The 17,655-nt window shown below is 36.6% G+C and overlaps 2 protein-coding genes across 2 annotated transcripts in view; one reads left to right on the plus strand and one right to left on the minus strand.

The window, feature by feature from the left end:
- PHF10 (PHD finger protein 10) overlaps positions 1 to 15,248 on the plus strand; it is a 15,925-nt gene extending 677 nt beyond the window's left edge. The window contains exons 2-11 of the mRNA XM_010292751.1: positions 1 to 98; positions 918 to 1,001; positions 2,336 to 2,469; positions 2,580 to 2,729; positions 3,936 to 4,045; positions 5,575 to 5,728; positions 8,141 to 8,296; positions 13,111 to 13,219; positions 13,505 to 13,693; positions 15,163 to 15,248. The exon at positions 1 to 98 is cut by the window's left edge and continues 51 nt beyond it. Of these exons, the coding sequence (XP_010291053.1) occupies positions 1 to 98; positions 918 to 1,001; positions 2,336 to 2,469; positions 2,580 to 2,729; positions 3,936 to 4,045; positions 5,575 to 5,728; positions 8,141 to 8,296; positions 13,111 to 13,219; positions 13,505 to 13,693; positions 15,163 to 15,248 (1,270 nt within the window). The remainder of the gene's footprint in view (positions 99 to 917; positions 1,002 to 2,335; positions 2,470 to 2,579; positions 2,730 to 3,935; positions 4,046 to 5,574; positions 5,729 to 8,140; positions 8,297 to 13,110; positions 13,220 to 13,504; positions 13,694 to 15,162) is intronic.
- Positions 15,249 to 16,324: 1,076 nt separating this feature from the next.
- Positions 16,325 to 17,132, minus strand: LOC104625187 (chromosome unknown open reading frame, human C6orf120). The gene has a single exon (XM_010292752.1). The coding sequence runs from the start codon at positions 17,117 to 17,119 to the stop codon at positions 16,562 to 16,564; it is 558 nt and encodes a 185-aa protein (XP_010291054.1). The 5' UTR covers positions 17,120 to 17,132; the 3' UTR covers positions 16,325 to 16,561.
- Between the last annotated feature and the right edge of the window lie 523 nt (positions 17,133 to 17,655).

The raw sequence follows: 17,655 nt of genomic DNA on the forward strand, positions 1-17,655 counted from the left end.
ATACAAGTGGCCACCAGATGAAACAGGAGAATATTATATGCTTCAGGAGCAAGTCAGTGAATATCTGGGTGTGACTTCCTTTAAAAGAAAATATCCAGGTATTTATTATTAGAGTTTGTCTTCTAAAAATCTTCGTCTTCATACAGTTTGGATGTATGTAGTCTGTGTCTCTGACTATAGCATGAGACAACTGTTTAAAAAAGACCCTGGCAAAAGCAGATCTGAATTATGTATGTTGTACATAATTTTTTTTTACTCATTTTTGCTACTGGCATATTGAAAATGTATCCTATGATTTTTGAAGTAATTTAAGACTTTTTGGTATTGCCATTGAAAGTCTGTAAACAAGTCTGATTTGGGAGTTAGATCAGCAAGTACCTTTTGAAAACTGACCTCAATTTTATTTTTAAGTATTTTGTTGGTGATTTCTTACTCTATAGCTATATCTCTGTATTCCATGTCCTGAACTGTGGCAACATTTCTACGCTGTGGAATAATCTTAAAAAACGAGTTGGGGAGGTTCTAGGATTTGAGCCTTCACTGTTCAGAATTGTCAAATCTGGTTTTTCTGTTATGGAGTTCTTTTTTAAAAGGCATCTTAAAAGGGAAGAAAAAAAAAGAATGTATCTTTACCTTCAGTGCTTGATAGTCTTTTCTGCATCTGAGCTCCTTTGTCAAGTTACTTGAGTATTTCTGTAAATCATAACTCCAGGCAGGGTACTTAGAAAAATTGACCTCGTCCCTACAGCGTATATTAAATTTAAAATTAATTTATAATATTATTGTGTTTGTAGGAATAGTAGTATAATACAGACTCTCACTGTCTGGAAATAAAATTGTCAAAATACTTTGACAGTGTTTATGGGGGAGTTTGAGTAACTGTGCACATTTTTATTGCTGTTTTTTTTTTTTTTGAGATTTAGAAAGACGAGATCTATCTCACAAGGAGAAACTCTACCTCAGAGAACTAAATGTTATCACAGAGACTCAGTGCACACTAGGTAAGAAAACAAATTGTTAGATTCCTTGTTACAGTATTGCATCACTCTCAAATGAAAACATTCTGAAATGAAAACTGGTTTAGTATTATTTGTGTAAATTGGCCATGAGGTGTCAGTATTCCAGGTCTATTATAAAAAAGTAAAATTTGGATCTATTCTAATTACTTAGCAAAATCCCATCTGTGTTGTAAATTAACTTTTAGAACCTTTTTCTCCTAGAAAAGAGAACACCATAATTTTTCAAATTAAGAAGTACATCAGTCTTGTTTTGCTGAGTTAGTTGGAACTCAGCAAATATTAGTGTATGTTCTGTGGTTGAGCTTCTATGTTAGAAGTTAGAAGCCTGTGTATTAAAGTGGTTTAATGTACTTGAAATTGAATTATGTCATTGATGTGGCTTATACTGAAAGAGCCTGAAGTATTTTTTTTCTTCCTCTACTAATACATGTGACTCGAAGCATGTTAGAGATTAAATGATGCCCATCGCATTTTTTTCTGTATATCATGGGTTTGTGCAAAGGTATTGTCACTTTATATACTAAGAGTTTTTAGTATACTACCTTTATTTCTCGCCTGCCAACTCTCTTTGATTTTTTTTTTTTTTTTTAAACTCAAATACGCTCTGGAGAGAACAGTATCTCATGCTACATTCTGTCTTGTATAGCCAATACAGAAGTGTGCTGAGTTAACTGTCCCTATTTTTAAGGTTATATTTGCAATCAGTGGTAGTAACATAAGTCAACTTCTATTCTCTCGTCAGTGTTTGGAGAGTAGTTTTGTTGGAACCTTTAAAGGAGGAGATCTGCATTATAACTGCAAACTGAGGCATTCTGACTTCTGAACTTCAAATACTTTAACTGAGAGTCAGGAGTCTGCGTGCAGTTTGCTGCTTTTAATTGCCCTCACAGTTAAGTCTTCCTTGATTTGTACAGAGAGGTTACATAGACCTCATAATGTCAGTTAAGGTTCTGCAAGTTAATGAAACTAATACTTCACCAACATTGGAAACTGAAACTAACAGTTCACCGGGTCCCGCTTAGAACAAAGGTTCTGCCCTGCAGTGGGGCTTAGCAGGCGGCTGAGTCAGTGTGAAGGGATCTGTAGCTGTAAGCAAGAAAAGAAATGAGCCTTAGCTCCTCGGGTAGAAGCAAACTCCTAATCAGCCGTGAAAGCTAAATGGCACAAGTTCACTCCTGCTTGAGAGAGAGAGAAGCGTTGTGCACAGCAGGTTGTTGTCTTTAGCTGCTCAAAAACTTGAGTTGATCATTATGGGGTATAAATAACCTACCGTTAGTTTTGCCAGATAGCATCATTATTGCTTTTATCTATTTTAGGTCTAACAGCTTTGCGTAGTGATGAAGTAATTGATCTTATGATTAAAGAATACCCTGCCAAACATGCTGAGTATTCTGTTATACTGCAAGAGAAAGAACGTCAGCGAATAACAGATCATTATAAAGAGTACTCTGTAAGTAACTAGCATGTAAGTGAACCACATCTGTAACATGGTATAAGAAAAGGCTGTTCTAAAACTGATAGTGAAATATATGTGAACTAATAAAATCGGTTTTATTCCAGCAAATGCAGCAGCAGAACACACAGAAAGTAGAAGCCAGTAAAGTTCCAGAATATATTAAAAAAGCTGCCAAGAAAGCCGCAGAATTCAACAGCAATTTAAACCGAGAGCGGATGGAAGAAAGAAGAGCCTATTTTGATTTGCAGACACATGTAGGCAGATTTAAATTTCTTATCAATGTCAATAGGTAGCTCATTGCCTGTTTTAGTAACATTGGTTTTGGTATCATTTTAACTATTTTATGATCAAGGTTTTTGATTAGTCTTTTTTCAGTCATGCAGGGACTTAAAACAGTTTTACTGTTAAATGGGTAGTACTGCTAAAAATAATAATCTTAAAAAAGTTTTTGCAATAAATATATTTAACTTGCAAATACTTGTCTCAAGAAGCTTTAAAAATTTCAGTGTTACTTGTTGTCATGTCGCTAATCTGCGACATGGTAGTAGCATAAAACTAAGAGGGATGTTTAGGTTACTAAGAAGCTTCTGTTGCTATTGTATCTATTCATATAAATGGCTAATTCTTTTTTGGAACACCTCAAAATTTTGCCTGAACAGTACCTAGAGTAAAAAAGTAAACTATTTATCCTCTAAGAGAGTGCTGCCTGTCAATGTTATGCCCTTTTTTGTTAGGTGTTATATTATTTTTTCAATCAGATATATTTCATGCTCCTGTGCCTGATTTGTAAAAAAAAAAAAATAAAAAAAATCAGCTGGCATTTTGAAGCAGGACTGTTCTGCTTGTGTAAAGGCAGTAAAGCAAAAATTTTCTCTTTGCAAATTGTTACATGGCAGTCTACTATAGAAAGCTTACATTTTTCTGCTATTTATCCGTGTTAGAGACAAGATAATGGATAATTAGTTTTATTTCTGTCTAAAGGAAAGAAGGCTTCTGTGTAAGCTTCTCCTTTCCATATATTGGTGCTACTAATGGGATTTTTTTATAGTTCAGTCTGGTTTCATAATTAGATGGACATGTTCTTGCTACCCTTCACCAATATGGACCAACAATGATAATTCATGCTAAAGATGCCAGTCACAAAAGTAAATGTTTACTGTTTCAATTGTTAGATTTTAATTTTAAAATTGTTTTACATAATATATTGTAAGAAGCAGTCTTACCTAATGTTTGTTCAGTTCACTGGATCCTTAGTGATTAGGCTTAATCTGTAATACTGTTTTGTGAGTGGGATATCTTACCATTTTAATGAATTGGATTTCCCATGGGAGGACTCAGGTAGCTGTTCCAACTCAGTAAAACTGGCTACTTAAACAAAATTTTTGGGGGTAGATGGTGAGGAAGGCTCAAAAGTTTGTACGTGGAACAAAAACGTCGTTGTTTTGTATTAAACAATACAGATTATCCAGGTGCCTCAAGGGAAATACAAAATCTTACCTACAGAGAGAACAAAGGTTAGTCCTTACCCAGTGGCTCTCATACCCGGCCAGTTCCAGGAGTACTACAAAAGGTATTTCAAAAGCATCCTCGCTGCTGATTGTGTTGCACTAATGAATTTTATCTACATCTAGCAGATGGAAAACATTTAAGTGTATTTACTGTAAGGTTTTGAATCAATTCTATGTTTGAGACTTGCTAGTCTAACAGATGCATAGTGTGACAGCTTTTGTCAACAGAACAGTAGTGGCTGCAAGAGTACTTGTCTCTGCTGATGTATTGCAGTGCCTGAGATTTGGCCTGCTTAGATATTTACTGTGGTGAAAGGAGACCTTGATTTCACTCCTGCCACCCTCATATGTTTGCTTATCTGCCTCTGCACATGTGTGAAGATTAATATCGCTATATCAAAATATTGTAATGCTGGCTTGTGATTACATGTTTTCTGTGTGACAGTCTTGCTGTCCTTTTTTAAATATTTAGAAAGTTTTTAATTTAAAAAGTACAATGGCTAAATTTAATGTTGGATTTGTAAGTGACAAAGGTACTGTGAGTTGGATCTTTATATTTCATGAAAAATGTGTACTTGACTGTCTACAGAAATGTATGACTTTACCTGGTGGCATGTTGCCGTTTGACAAATATAGGCTGATTTGAAAATTTTTGCCAAAGTCTTACTATCTGTACAACAGAGATGGTGCTTGTCGTATACATGCATGTTTTTCTTTAAAGAAGCTCTTTTATCTGCATATGCCTTGCTCATTCCAGTGTGTGTACATACAGCCCACCCCAAATTTGCATGTCATAGGACATTCTTGAACGACTTCAGTTTTATTAAATTAATTGAATGAATAATACTAGATATCTTACTTATTTTGCACTTAAAAGCTGCAAGTGAAACTACTTATCCTTCTTAATGAAGGACACAAACTTACAAAATATGCATCAAAATAATATCCTACTCCTTACAATGCTTGTCCTTAATAGTAAGAGGACTTTCATTTTTTTCTTAGTATTTAAGGTTAACAAAAAAAAGGTGGATTATACATGTTAAGCTGTATCTGGCTATAAGCAATGTGATTAGATCTTCACATTCTTCTGAAATTTAATTTTTATATGCATTTTTTGTTCTCCTTCAATAATGAAGTAACTCAGACATATGGCTATATTCTTTGCTTACTTTGCTTTGGACCCTAGCTGTTTGTGTGCCCTGGGTTAGAATTGTTCTATGTGAGCCCTGTACGTGTATAAACAAAGTGCATAGTCTGTTGGACATAGTAACGTGGATTGGCTAAAAATCTTTAGGAGTTCCATGGCCTCTTATGATTATGTAGATTTGGAACATTGCAAATACATACTTCCTGTGTTCCACGAATATCTGCTATACAAAGAAGACAAGTACTAGATGGTATCATATTTGGGAGGAGAAATTAGTATGTTTCCTATGTTTTCAGAACTGCATGTTTCTATGTGCCTTCCTGAAAAAAGGGAACTTTTCTTACTCTTTCTCATTGAAGGCCTGTAACACATGTTACCTGTGTGACAATATTTATGCATAAAGTACACATGAATGAGTTTTGTTTATTTATTTTTAAACTCTAGATACTCTCCAGATGAACTTCGTTACTTGCCGTTAAACACAGCTCTTTATGAACCTCCTTTGGATCCAGAGCTGCCTGCGTTAGACAGTGATGGAGATTCAGATGATGCAGAGGAAGGGCGAGGTGATGAAAAACGGAAAACCAAAGGCAATTCGGTGAGGCAAATTGAAAGTATTCTTCAACAAAAAAATCCTTTCCCTTCACTTTTGTTAGTTTCAGTAGTTTCTCAGTAGAATCTTTAACATTTGCAAAATGGAGAATCATAAACTAAAAGTATACTCCCTTTTTTAGTACTTCTCATTTTATAACATTGCTCTCCAGCTTTCCATTTTGATCCATTTTTAAAATAAATAAAACAAATACTTGAAATTTCAGGCCCTTTCTTCCTTCTTTTTAAAGAAGTCTTGAAGAATTTTCCCAACTGCGCTCTTCCTTATGCCCTTTTCCCCAAGGGGAAGTTGCTAGCATTTCTGAGGGGAATGAACACTGTAGTTCAGGTCACAGCATACTTTGCTTTTTAAGTCCCACAGAATCTGTCACTAAAGCAAAGCTATTGATAGCCTGATAACTTTTTCTTCTTGTGACATAGAAGCAGGAAGGTACTCAGTACAGAAACAGTTACTTTTTTCCAATTTAAAGAGAAGATAAAAAGCACTGGGTTTTTTGCTTTACAATACATGTTTAAAAGATGTTTATGTTCTTTCTATTTATGCAAATGCAAAATTAACTGTTAATGGAAGTTAAGGGAAACTTTCACATACCTCTCTTGAAACTGATTTAAGTGTTCAAGAGCAGCTGAGCTTCAGATGAGCTGTCTTAGTACGACTGAACCATTGGTATATTGCTTTCCAGAAGTTTAACCCTAATTTTAAGAGAAATAGAATGTAAAATCACAGGTGCATTTAACAGTTCCCAGTTGGACTCATAACATGTTAGATGGTGGGTATATATAATGATAAATTTTGACATATAAGCATTTATTTTGTTTGAATATTCATAAGATACTCCTAAATGAAGAAGAAAGGAAGGAGTTAGCTTGTAGGCTAACAAAGGAGAGATAGCTGTTAATACACCCTTTCTGCTTGCATTTTTTGGAGAAAAAGAAGTGATACAAACTTAGCATGTTAAATGTCAGCTCAGAATTTTGGTTTAATCCACTTCAGCTTTTTTACACTTGGTCTTTAACCATTTCTTCAGAGTTCCCTTTTCCACTGACTTCCATTTCCCCCAATGGTAAAGAAGAGTAACTGGACTGAGCAGATTATCCCTTCATTTTTCACAGAAGTTGAGAAGTCTTTCTGGTGACAGAATGCAGAAGGGAAAATGTCCCTGTGTGGGAAAAGTGCAGGGAAAATTTAAAATGAGGTTCCTGTGAAGTGGGTTTGGCAATGGCAGCAGGGGTTATTTGCTAGTCATTGGGGCATATTGTTCGGGAAAAATGTTGAACATGGAGGTGGGCAGTTGTCAGGCCTCTTTTCCTGAGTTTTGGGCTACCTACCATTCGTCAGATCTCCCTGGTGAGTCCTACAATATGCTTTATGCTTTTTCCTTCTTCACCCTTCCCATTGTTGGAGTCAGGTAGCAGTTTTCGTGTTCTGTAGCATTTTAATGGGCCTGTCCTCAAGAACCCTTCCCCTAAAATAATGGTGAAACGTACCATTTCTTGTTGCGACATAAGTTTGCTTTGCTTTTGTATCATACTCCTCCCTTTGCCCTGTGTCTGTTCTGCCTGGTTTGGTTTTGGGCTGTGGGGCATAGGCTTATTACTGTGATGTTTGTACAGAGTGCCTTTTGCTGTAGGGCACCATTGTTTTTTGTCCTTTTGATTTTTATTGTAATAAAAGTGATTAATCATAGTGCTTTCTTCTGGAGCTTTTTGGAGGCCTTTATTAACACTTTTCTGAGAAAAATCTTGTGCTGCTGCTCTTAATTATGCTTACATTGATCTCTCACCCTCTTTGAACCTCTTCCCTTCTTTCTTGCCTCCCCATTCCTCAAAAAAAATGCTTTAGCTGCAGCGTAAATTCTGTTGTTTGGTTCTGTATTAAATATTGAAGTGTGTTTTGCCTTTGATGGCATTCTGCTGCTGCAATCCAAATGAAATATTTAGATTGCTCCTGGTGAAAATAGTAGATGAGGGTGGCAGAAAAAACCTTCACATGTTTAATTCAAGGCAGTGCTATTTGGTAGTATACTTTAAATGCATGGCAAGGGCACTGTTAACTTTTTGCTGGCCCTTTACTTTGTAAACAGCATCTCGCATATAGTGGATTTCTTGCTGACTTTCAAAGGAAAACGGTTCAAAGAATTACACTGTTGTGCTCCCCACTCTGGTATCAAGATCAACTGGAAAACACAACTGCTATTGCTGATGCCAGTCTCTTAGCATGAGAAATAACATATAATGAAGGTTATGAGCAAAGGTATTATAGACTGTGATGTACCCCATGCTTTTGCAGAAGGAAAGATGTATCCTTCTCTTACCTTAGTTGGCTCTAAGGGGCATAGGAAAGACTTGTCTGTCTATCCAAAAAATAAAAAATATAGCTATGGTATTTTTATTATAGGACAATTCGTCTGGCAATGTATCTGAAGGTGATTGCGCCACAGACAACCAGGAGGATTCTTTTCAGGGAAGACAAAAAACAAGAGACAAAAGTGCTACTCCAAGAAAAGATGGTTCCAAACGTTCTGTATTATCCAAGTCAGTTCCTGGGTACAAGGTAGAAGAAAAAAGCCCCTGACTGAACTTCTGTACTGACCAGCCTCTCCCTGAAATATTTGTTTTTTCAATAATATGGAACTTCTGCTTGCTGTACTTCACTAGCTACTTTCCTGTTGTGTGCTCCATCTCTTTGCTTCCTTACTTCCTTTTTGCTTTTATTTCGTGTGGGGCTTTCCTTTACCCTAGATATACAGTGGCCTCTGTTTCTGTTAACTCCTCAGATTCCCAGGCAGTAACATGAGAAAAACCAGTTGTGGATTTATCACTGCAACTCTGCATCTTTCTGTCTGCCTTAACATAGCAGCCAGAATTACTTTCCAGTTCAAAACTAGCATTCAGTATCCATTATGTTTTTTCTACTATTTAGTATGGCAGCATACCAAGGGATCAGTGCTGTAAAGTGCAGCTATGTGGCTGAACATATTGTTATGACATTCATTTTAAATACAGTCTTTCATCCTGAGATGTTACTATCTGTAGGATGGAAGGCAAGAAGCTTACTACAGTTGTATAGGCAACACTACATAACCACTTTAACAGTATATGGAAAATAGCTTTTTGTGTAGTTCGTACAATATAGAAACATTTGTGGGCAATATGCTTTTATCCAAGCTAAAAACTTGGTGAGGATGTTAAGACATTTCAGCTGTCAAGCAGTGATTGCCAAAACTAAGACCCAAATCATCAGTGTTACTGCATAATAATTTCAAAAATTAAGATAAAAATAAGATTAGGATGAAAATACTTTTCAGAAGAAATGGGAATTGACATGCATTATTTATGTGTTATTATTCTGCGTACTAAGAGAGGATCTGAATATAATGTAACACTTCTAAAGCAAGTTATTGTCTAGTCCTGTTCCACTGAAAGGAATAAGAATTTTCTGTTGACTTACGTGAGAGCAGGATTAGACCCATAAAGAGGGAAAACACTACATGAAGACAGGGTTTAGCAGCCAGGAATGTGTGTTAAGAGGGGGTATGGAAAAAGGAACGTTTTTGTCATTGACAGGATAGTACATCTTGAGAAACTTTCTCAGCAGAAGTGAGCTGTTGATGGCTTGTATTTCATATTCATAAATACTTACTATCTATATTTACCAAGTTAACAGTAACTAAACTATAACTTACTTTAAGAAGCTAATTTCCAGCAAGAATTGGACAGCTTTGATAAATTTTCTTTATGTACAGTATCTGTGCAAGTTCATAACAGATAGCAAGCTCCAGTTGTGTTTTCTCTTTTCAGGAACTTACTAAGAAATATGCAAACTATGGAGATTTAGACTGTGATACCATATGTATATTTTTTTATATGTAACTCTGCAAATTGTTGTGGACACAGAATGCATACCAATATTCCCATGAACATGAAATCCGAAGATGGAGCTTGAAATTTTTTTTTAGCTTTGTTTTAACTTGACTTTAGAGATTGTGTGCCACTGGTTTAACAAAAGTTTCACCTAGCTGCAAGTGTTTGATTAGTCCAATCTGTTTAAAGGCCTTTTGAAAGGACAGAGAGAGGACTGATGGAGCAGAACTTTCTGCAAAGTTCTGAACTTCTAATTGTCTAAGAGTAATGATAGTAAACAGCATTGCATTTTGAAAGTGGATTCCCGTAGCAATTATTTACTGGTTCAAAATCACTGATTGTGTTAGTAACAAGCTGTTGCTGTAAACTTAGTGCCACACCTTTGCAATGTCAGCGTGCCCTGCCTGCATCAGCCATCAGGCTGTTCATAAGTCAAAGGTGGTGATGTATGGGGAGGGCAAGAGGATTGGCTTTCTTGTTTGTGGGAACGTTTAAATGCTTTCAGTAAACCCAATGCCATGAGCTGTTTTAACTGGTAAGACAGATTTTTATTTGTTACTCGATAAAGAAACAAGATAATGATACACCGTATGTGCCTAGATGTCAAGGCACTTTGAGGTGAAGGCTTAACTGATTTAAAATGTTGTCTCTGTGAATTCTAAATCTTTGTAATACTTTTGTTCTGTATTGTTCTCTAATATTTGACTATTTTTGTAGGACAGTAATCTTTTGGTTATGTGTAGTTAAAATTGAAGGATAACTGCTATGGCATCAACGTACAAATGTATAGTTATAGCCACATTACAAGTATTACAGGATTCACACATTTCCACTGATTTATTTTTGGTTAAAAGAAATAATGTATTTTATATGGAGCCATTTTTATTGTCAGTTCTTTAGCAAAGAACGGTAAGCGTGTGTTTTACATTTTGTCATGTTACAAGCAGCGAGTCTTTGTTGCTGCAGGACTGGTTACTACAATTGCACACACAAGGTACTGTTAAAAGTACAGGAGATTTTTTGCACATAAAACTGAAATGTATTGAGAAACTATATTTTACAAGACTTCTGTTTCAGGTCACTGTATTTGGAAATGGAACGCTTTGCATTCAGACTAGGACCTAATAAAAATGGTGTAGATGGAATGCTTACTTTATGACCTGCAGCACAGCAGCATGGAAGTGAAAACTTACAGAGCAGGCAGTCATCATTTTGACCCTGCATTCATTTTCTCTCCCTTCCTCATCCCAATAAGGTGAGGATGTAGAAAGCAAAATTTACTCTAATCAGATGGGATATTATGGCTTCCCATTTGGATTTGATAGACTCTTTTCCTAGCGTTTCTAAAAACCATTTATGGTGGTAGAACTTGAACCGTTTTGAATTGTGAATAGTTTTTTTTTTTTTTTTTTTTTTTTTTTTTTTTTTTTTTTTTTTTGTTGTGAAAATACTTCCATACTGTTGGAACTTTATTATTAATAGGCTGTGATTCTCAACCCCCCAACATGCACGATTTCTAATAAACAAAATGTAGTGAAGTAAGAATAGATGGAAGCATTGTTAATAAATGAATAAATGCATCTGTATCCGTGTCTAACTTTAGAATTCTGTCTCTCAGAGTGTTAACTGCACGTACGCTAACGCAGGTACAGTGACTGAAAAGCAGCTCATTTTGGTCTTGCTGGAGCACAAGAGAGTGTGCTGCTGTACATTAAAGGCAGTAAAACACAAATCCATAACAAACTAGAAATCTGATTAGAAAAGTGCACTTGCTATTCTAGAAAGGCTTGGTTTACTTAGAAATAGATAAAAAGGCAATACGAAAAAATTAGAATGTAGCCTAAACAATGGAAGGGCAAATGCTGCAACACTGATGAGGTTTAAGCATGTGCCACTTTTGTTGGGAGGAGCAGGGTATAAAGGTATACATGTAGGACACAGAATAGTTAACAGTAAAAGAGTTTATGTGTGGTTTTGCTTCCATTATATTTATTATTTTGTAGAGACGTTTGTGAATGTTAGACTTCTTTTATTGTTTTATTATATTTATGTATGAAACAGGTTGACTCTGCTTTTTTAAAATAAATAAGCAAAAAAAAGTCTATATGAATGCCTCTGTCATCTTTTGAAGGAAGTTACCTATAAACATCTGGTATGGTGTTTCGTTTTCTTAAATAAAACTCTTTAGACCAGACAATTTGAAACAGATTATAGCCTTGTTTTAACTTAAAAAGCAGATTGAAAACTTCAGAAAACTTAGAGCAATGTGACCTGACTCCTTAAAAATTAGTCAAGGTAATTAGTATCGTGCTAGGTGCTAGAAAAAACTGGCTGGGGAAATAGACACTTCAAGATAAGTTGTATTGCAAAAGATCTCGGTAATTTATTTTCATATGTGTATATAGAGTTCTGTTTTTACTTTTTTATTTATTTTAAAATTAAACTTCATTCTTCTCCCCACATGTGGTTGGTTATTGTTGGCTGGAACTCTCCTTGCTTGCTGACAAGCCATTCAGTTCCGCAGAAAACAGAGTATGCCTTGAACTCTGCTAGCTGCGTCTTTGCAGCAACTTTTTTTTTTTTTTTTTAAACTCTGGCACTAGTCGGTTTAACATCAGATAGTACTACATTAATTTTAAACCACATTCCTGACTAATTTCATTATGCAGAGGTCAAAACTCAACAATGTAACTACTGACATGTTTCTGAAATTTGTAATGCCTTACTTCTTCCTTGGTCCTCATCAGGCTAGAGCTCCACTGGTGTGTCCCTTGGGTTGGGACATGGAATACATACACAGAGGTTACTCGTTGTCACAGCCTGCTGTTTCTCTCCTACCTTTTAAATGGATCTCATGGACCCAAATGCACTCCAGATGATCACTCAGAAAGATGATGAATATGAAACTGTAGTTAAATGCAAGGGTGTGTATGGTGTGTAGGTAATCCAGCGATTCTGGTTGGCTACAAGAAAGAATGGTGAAACAGATAGCCATGTACAGCATAGCTAACCAGGTATTTTGAAACTGAAGATACAAAAATGAAGTTTATTGCTTTTGTAATGAATTTTCTATATCCAGGGACAAATGTAATGCAAATGGAAAATAGTATTTAATTTCTCCCATAAACAGGAAATCTGCATGGAAATTCATAAAGAAGTAGTACATCTTGGAAAAAAATGCCAAGGTTTTTAATGCTATGTCACATTTAATTTACATTGAGGGGAATGTTAGCTGCTGAATTCATAGGAAGAAACAAGGACATGCTTTTACTCCAATTTGATTTATATATAACTCACTATGTGTGCCCAATGCAAAATTTCATGTAGTTAATTTATGCATTTTTCAATACCGCCGCTCATCAGTTACTATCTTATGTGTTTTAAGGCTCACGCATCGTAACAGATAGTTGATTAATTTTAAGAGTTAAAGGAGATATATGACATTTCCTGTTAAATCTGTAAATTCTTCTGGAATGAATTTATAGCCCTCTTCTACCCTTCCAGCCAAAGGCCATTCCAAATGCTATATGTGGAATTTGTCTGAAGGGTAAGGAGTCCAACAAGAAAGGAAAAGCTGAAGCGCTTATACATTGCTCCCAGTGTGACAACAGCGGTAAGTATCTGCATACACTGAGTGGATTCCTAAGGGAATTTGTTTGGCAGATCTTTTTGTGGAAATACTTAGTGTACTACAGTTGTCTGCCAACAGTGCGGTTGCCTTTTCTGGCCTTTGTTAAGACTCCATCTCTATTTAATATTACATACACTAGCACATCCTGTGCACTGTGCGATCTCACCAGGAGGTGAGCTGAGCTTCAGCTTCTGTAACAGCAACCAGTCTTAACTAATTTTATGTTTCATTTCAGACACAAAAATAATAATATTGGTTTTAATCTAGGCCACCCTTCTTGCCTTGATATGACCCCGGAGCTTGTTGCTATGATTAAGACTTACCCTTGGCAATGTATGGAGTGTAAAACATGCATTATATGTGGGCAGCCTCACCACGAAGAAGAAATGATGTTCTGTGACGTATGTGACCGTGGTTATCACACTTTCTGTGTGGGGCTTGACGCTATCCCTTCAGGTAATAAAGTAAGAGTTAATTGTTCCTTTCCCACCTCCTCTGAGTCCTGGGCTTTCTCTGTCAGAACTAACACATGCATTGCTTTTGAAACAATGGTTGAAAACAAGTGTGAACGGTAGGAGTAAGCAATCCTGTGGGAAAGCACACTGTAGGACCTGATTTTTTTAATAAGCTTTATTTCTGTATATTTGGTTGTGCACAGTTTAACCTGGCAGTTCCTGTATAGGAAGTACAATTGGCTTTTACAGCAGAATCCGAAGAGTCTCACTCAGAACTAGGGTTGGGGTTTTTTTTCCATATCCACAGAATACTGAGACTCTTCTTAAAAGAAACCTGTAAAGAGGCTGTATTGCTGTATACCACTGGCGTATAGCTTTCACTTTAATAAAATGTTTGTGCTATTATTTCAGTTTCTAAATTAAAAAGTATGCTGGATTTACTATTTGTAAACAACTTTTTAAACCCCTCCCCATTTTTTTCTTAAACATCAAAGCTGGAAGTGATGTACCTAGGTGTCAGGCAGCCCGTACCTTTAAATTACCTGGCCACTCCTATCACCTGGCCAGCTCAAAGCAGTGTAAAGAAAGCTTCAGACCTATAAATAACTGGCAGTACTGTTGCTTTTCATGTAACACTAAATGCATGGTCAGTTAGTTCATGAATAAATAAGTATTCAGCAGCTACGCATTCTACAGCAACAGTATTCCCTGTAACTGCAGTACTTCGCCTGTACTGTACATTCCCATTTTGGGAAGCACTGGCGCTGGCTGTCACTTTAGTACACAGGTTCTGTGGCCGATTTAAGTTTCAGGCTGGCCTAAGGACAGAATCTAAACAAAATAGATTATATGCCTACAAAAGTATAAAATCACCAAAGCAGCCTTTATGATTCCACCTGCTGTTATATAAACAGTTAAATACTTCTGCTCTTTTCTCAACCCTTTATCGTTCCCTCAGAAAATGAGCTTTAGTACAAGGTCTGGTCATGAACCCCTGCCAGAGGTTTAATCTGTGCTGAAATAACAGATGCTGGTTTGGGGAATGGGACCCCGTTACTTGTGGCAGAAGAGCAGCATTCTCCCACTGCCATTCATTTCTGCTCCGAGTAACTGCCCGTAACCTGAAACTGTGGTCATTCACATGAAAACGTAACTTGCACACTCAGACACAGTTTGTCACGTTCTTTCCTAATAACCACCTCCTTAGCAGTGCCGGCACTTCTTGAGGTCTGTAAAGATCAGCATAGCCAGCTGTTGCAGATACCAAATCCACAAGGGAGGGTGAATTCTACAGGCTGCTTTCTCGAGCTTTTAGAGAAGATGCTTACATTTTAAGGAAAAGCACTAGTTGTTTACATTAAAGGAAGTAGTGCAAATAAATGAGCACCCATTAATACGGTGAAAGGTGCGTGACTAGATGAGTGAGTAACAAGGGTAGTTTCCCAATAATTGATGACTTTTTTTCCTTAGGTCGCTGGATTTGTGATTGTTGTCAGAAAGACCCTCCCGTACCCAGAAGAGGAGGAAGAAGGGGGAAAAACAGCAAGGAGGGCTAAAAAAACAAAAAAAACTTGCTGTCCAAAACTTAACTGCACAAATTAAAGTGATACTTTGGTGCTATTTAACCAACCACTCTAAGAGGAACAATACCACTTTTTTTTTTTTTCTTTTTACCAAATAAACTTTTAATTTTGGCTATATAATGATTTTTTTTGTGAACCAAGTGACTAATCTGTCAGATGTCTAGATAGAGACAGACAAGCCAAATTCCCACTTAAAAAGAGAAGGTTTTCAGTAATGACATTTAAATTGTACATGCACCATTTGTATAGAATTTTGTTTATTTCGGTGCACTCATCAGTAAGCTCTGTGAAAAGAAAATTACAGAGCAATTTAAATACACACTATTTGCATAGCAACTGGTTATTTTGAAAGACTCTACCAAAGTGAAAAATACTCCTGGACAAACTAACTTTCAAGGAAAAGCGGGCATGGCTTGACCTTCTTACAATGTACTGCAAATTCCTTTCAGCAGAAATTTTCTTTGCAAGCCAATGACTTATTCATAAAGATGTACTAAAACAAAATCAATCACAAAAAGCCATACAGGGAGGCGTAAGAAAACACCTCTCGAGTTCAAGATGCTACGTGCTGCATTGCTTTTAATGAGGGAAGAAAACATATTGACAAGTAACAACAGCTGAAGGCTTACTCTCCCTGCAGCAATAGCGAAGAAGCAACACGCACTTGATTCAGGTCATGGATTTGCAGGTCTCATGAGTGACTGGACAGACCCCTGCTTGATAGATGGCTGACTTGACGTAGAGCACAAGCAGGCAAAACACAGATCATCTATCCCCTCAGGCAACTGATTGGTTTTTCCTTCCTTCACCCTAGCCTCCTCACCATGCATACACTCGAGAGCCATTGCTCATTAGTTTTACTGGAGATACTCACTCAGAAAAGGAGTAGATTTGCTTTTTAAATATGCCCTAAATTAAGACGGGGCACTGAAGTGCAGCAGTTTGTCATTTTACTTTTCTTTATAAAAAAAAGATAGAAAATACTAAATTGATTTTCCTAAGCACCTGTTTAAAGTGAATTTAACAAGATCCTGACTGTACGTTCATTTTTAAGCCCTGATCTCTGAAGAACACTGCAAATACTGTGCTTGCTGCTCATTTTACATATGGGGAGGATTTACAATATAAAATTAAATATGGCTTTTTTCCCCCACTTCCTTTCTGGTTTAGGAAAAGTAACCTGAATACTTCTTCAGGAAACATAACAAGGAGTATTAAATATTACAGTGAGTCATTCATGTTCAATTTCACAGGCTGAAGTGTGATTTAGTCCAGTGTGCATCAATTTAAAAAAGAATTTCAAGTATTAATTTCAAGATTCCAATAAGTATAGTCCAGAAAACAGATTCCTCATCCTGAGATTCATCTTCTGTAGATGGTGAGTATTTCTGGTGTGCCTCCATCTCCTCGGGGTTGTAAGAAGCCTCGCCAAATGGATACTGTACGACTGTTCGATCGTAGTACACTTTCATTTCAAACTCACTCTCCAGGTGAGAGGGATGACCATAAATCCCTATTCCCACTGGGCGGCGGAAGTGCGCGGGCACGTGGACAACGTCTTGGCCGCAAGTTACAGACTGTAGCTCATATTCGTCAAAGCTGGGGTGAAGTGTCATATCTGATACGTACAAGTCTGCATCACCTTTTAAACTCTGCATCTGAAGTACGATCTTGCCCTCATGATTTAGTCTCAAATAGCTGTAGTTTCCTGCTCCAATCTGACCTTGAACAACGTGAAGAAGAATCCATTCTTCAGGCACATCCTCTTCCTCAAAGGTATTGACCACAAATAGTACTTGAGCTGCCACAAATATTATCAGGATTCTTTTCCAGCATCCTGCCATGGCCTTAAGTTATGTTCAGACTTGTCCTGCGCACTACCCTGTGAATACAAAACATAATTCAGATTTTAGCATATGCCACTCCTGGAAGGAATTGATTTTTTTTTTTAATTTGCTGATTTTTAGAAATCCCTTCTAGTCCAAAGTTAAGCAACTTCAATTAAGTATGTTCATTAACTTTTCTTTTTTTCAACAGTAACAAAAACAGTTGCTTAGATTCAGAGCTCTGTAGGATTAAAATGGCTTGAATTTCTTAAAGAAGTGAAACAGAAATTTAAGCAAGTGATCTTTCATCCGGAACTGACACACAGAGACTTTAGGTTCATCCTGTCTGCATACGTGCCAAATTTGACACACACCCAGAAGAGGTGAAAGCCGATAATGATTTTTGCCTCAGTTAAAAAAAAAAAAAAAAAAAAAAAAGTTGAAAAAGAAGGCTTTTGCATGCTTAAAGCAGCTTAACTTTGTATCAGGTATGAAGGGCATCCTATTTGTTCTCCCATCCTCTCATCTTAACTTCAGAAGACAGTACAGGTGCA

Source organism: Phaethon lepturus, unplaced genomic scaffold, assembly GCF_000687285.1.
Source record: "Phaethon lepturus isolate BGI_N335 unplaced genomic scaffold, ASM68728v1 scaffold30138, whole genome shotgun sequence".
Classification (NCBI taxonomy): Eukaryota; Metazoa; Chordata; class Aves; order Phaethontiformes; family Phaethontidae; genus Phaethon; species Phaethon lepturus.

Bases quoted from the DNA above. Each gene is read 5' to 3' on its own strand.
- LOC104625187 (XM_010292752.1), bottom strand. From the start codon at position 17,119: ATGGCAGGATGCTGGAAAAGAATCCTGATAATATTTGTGGCAGCTCAA.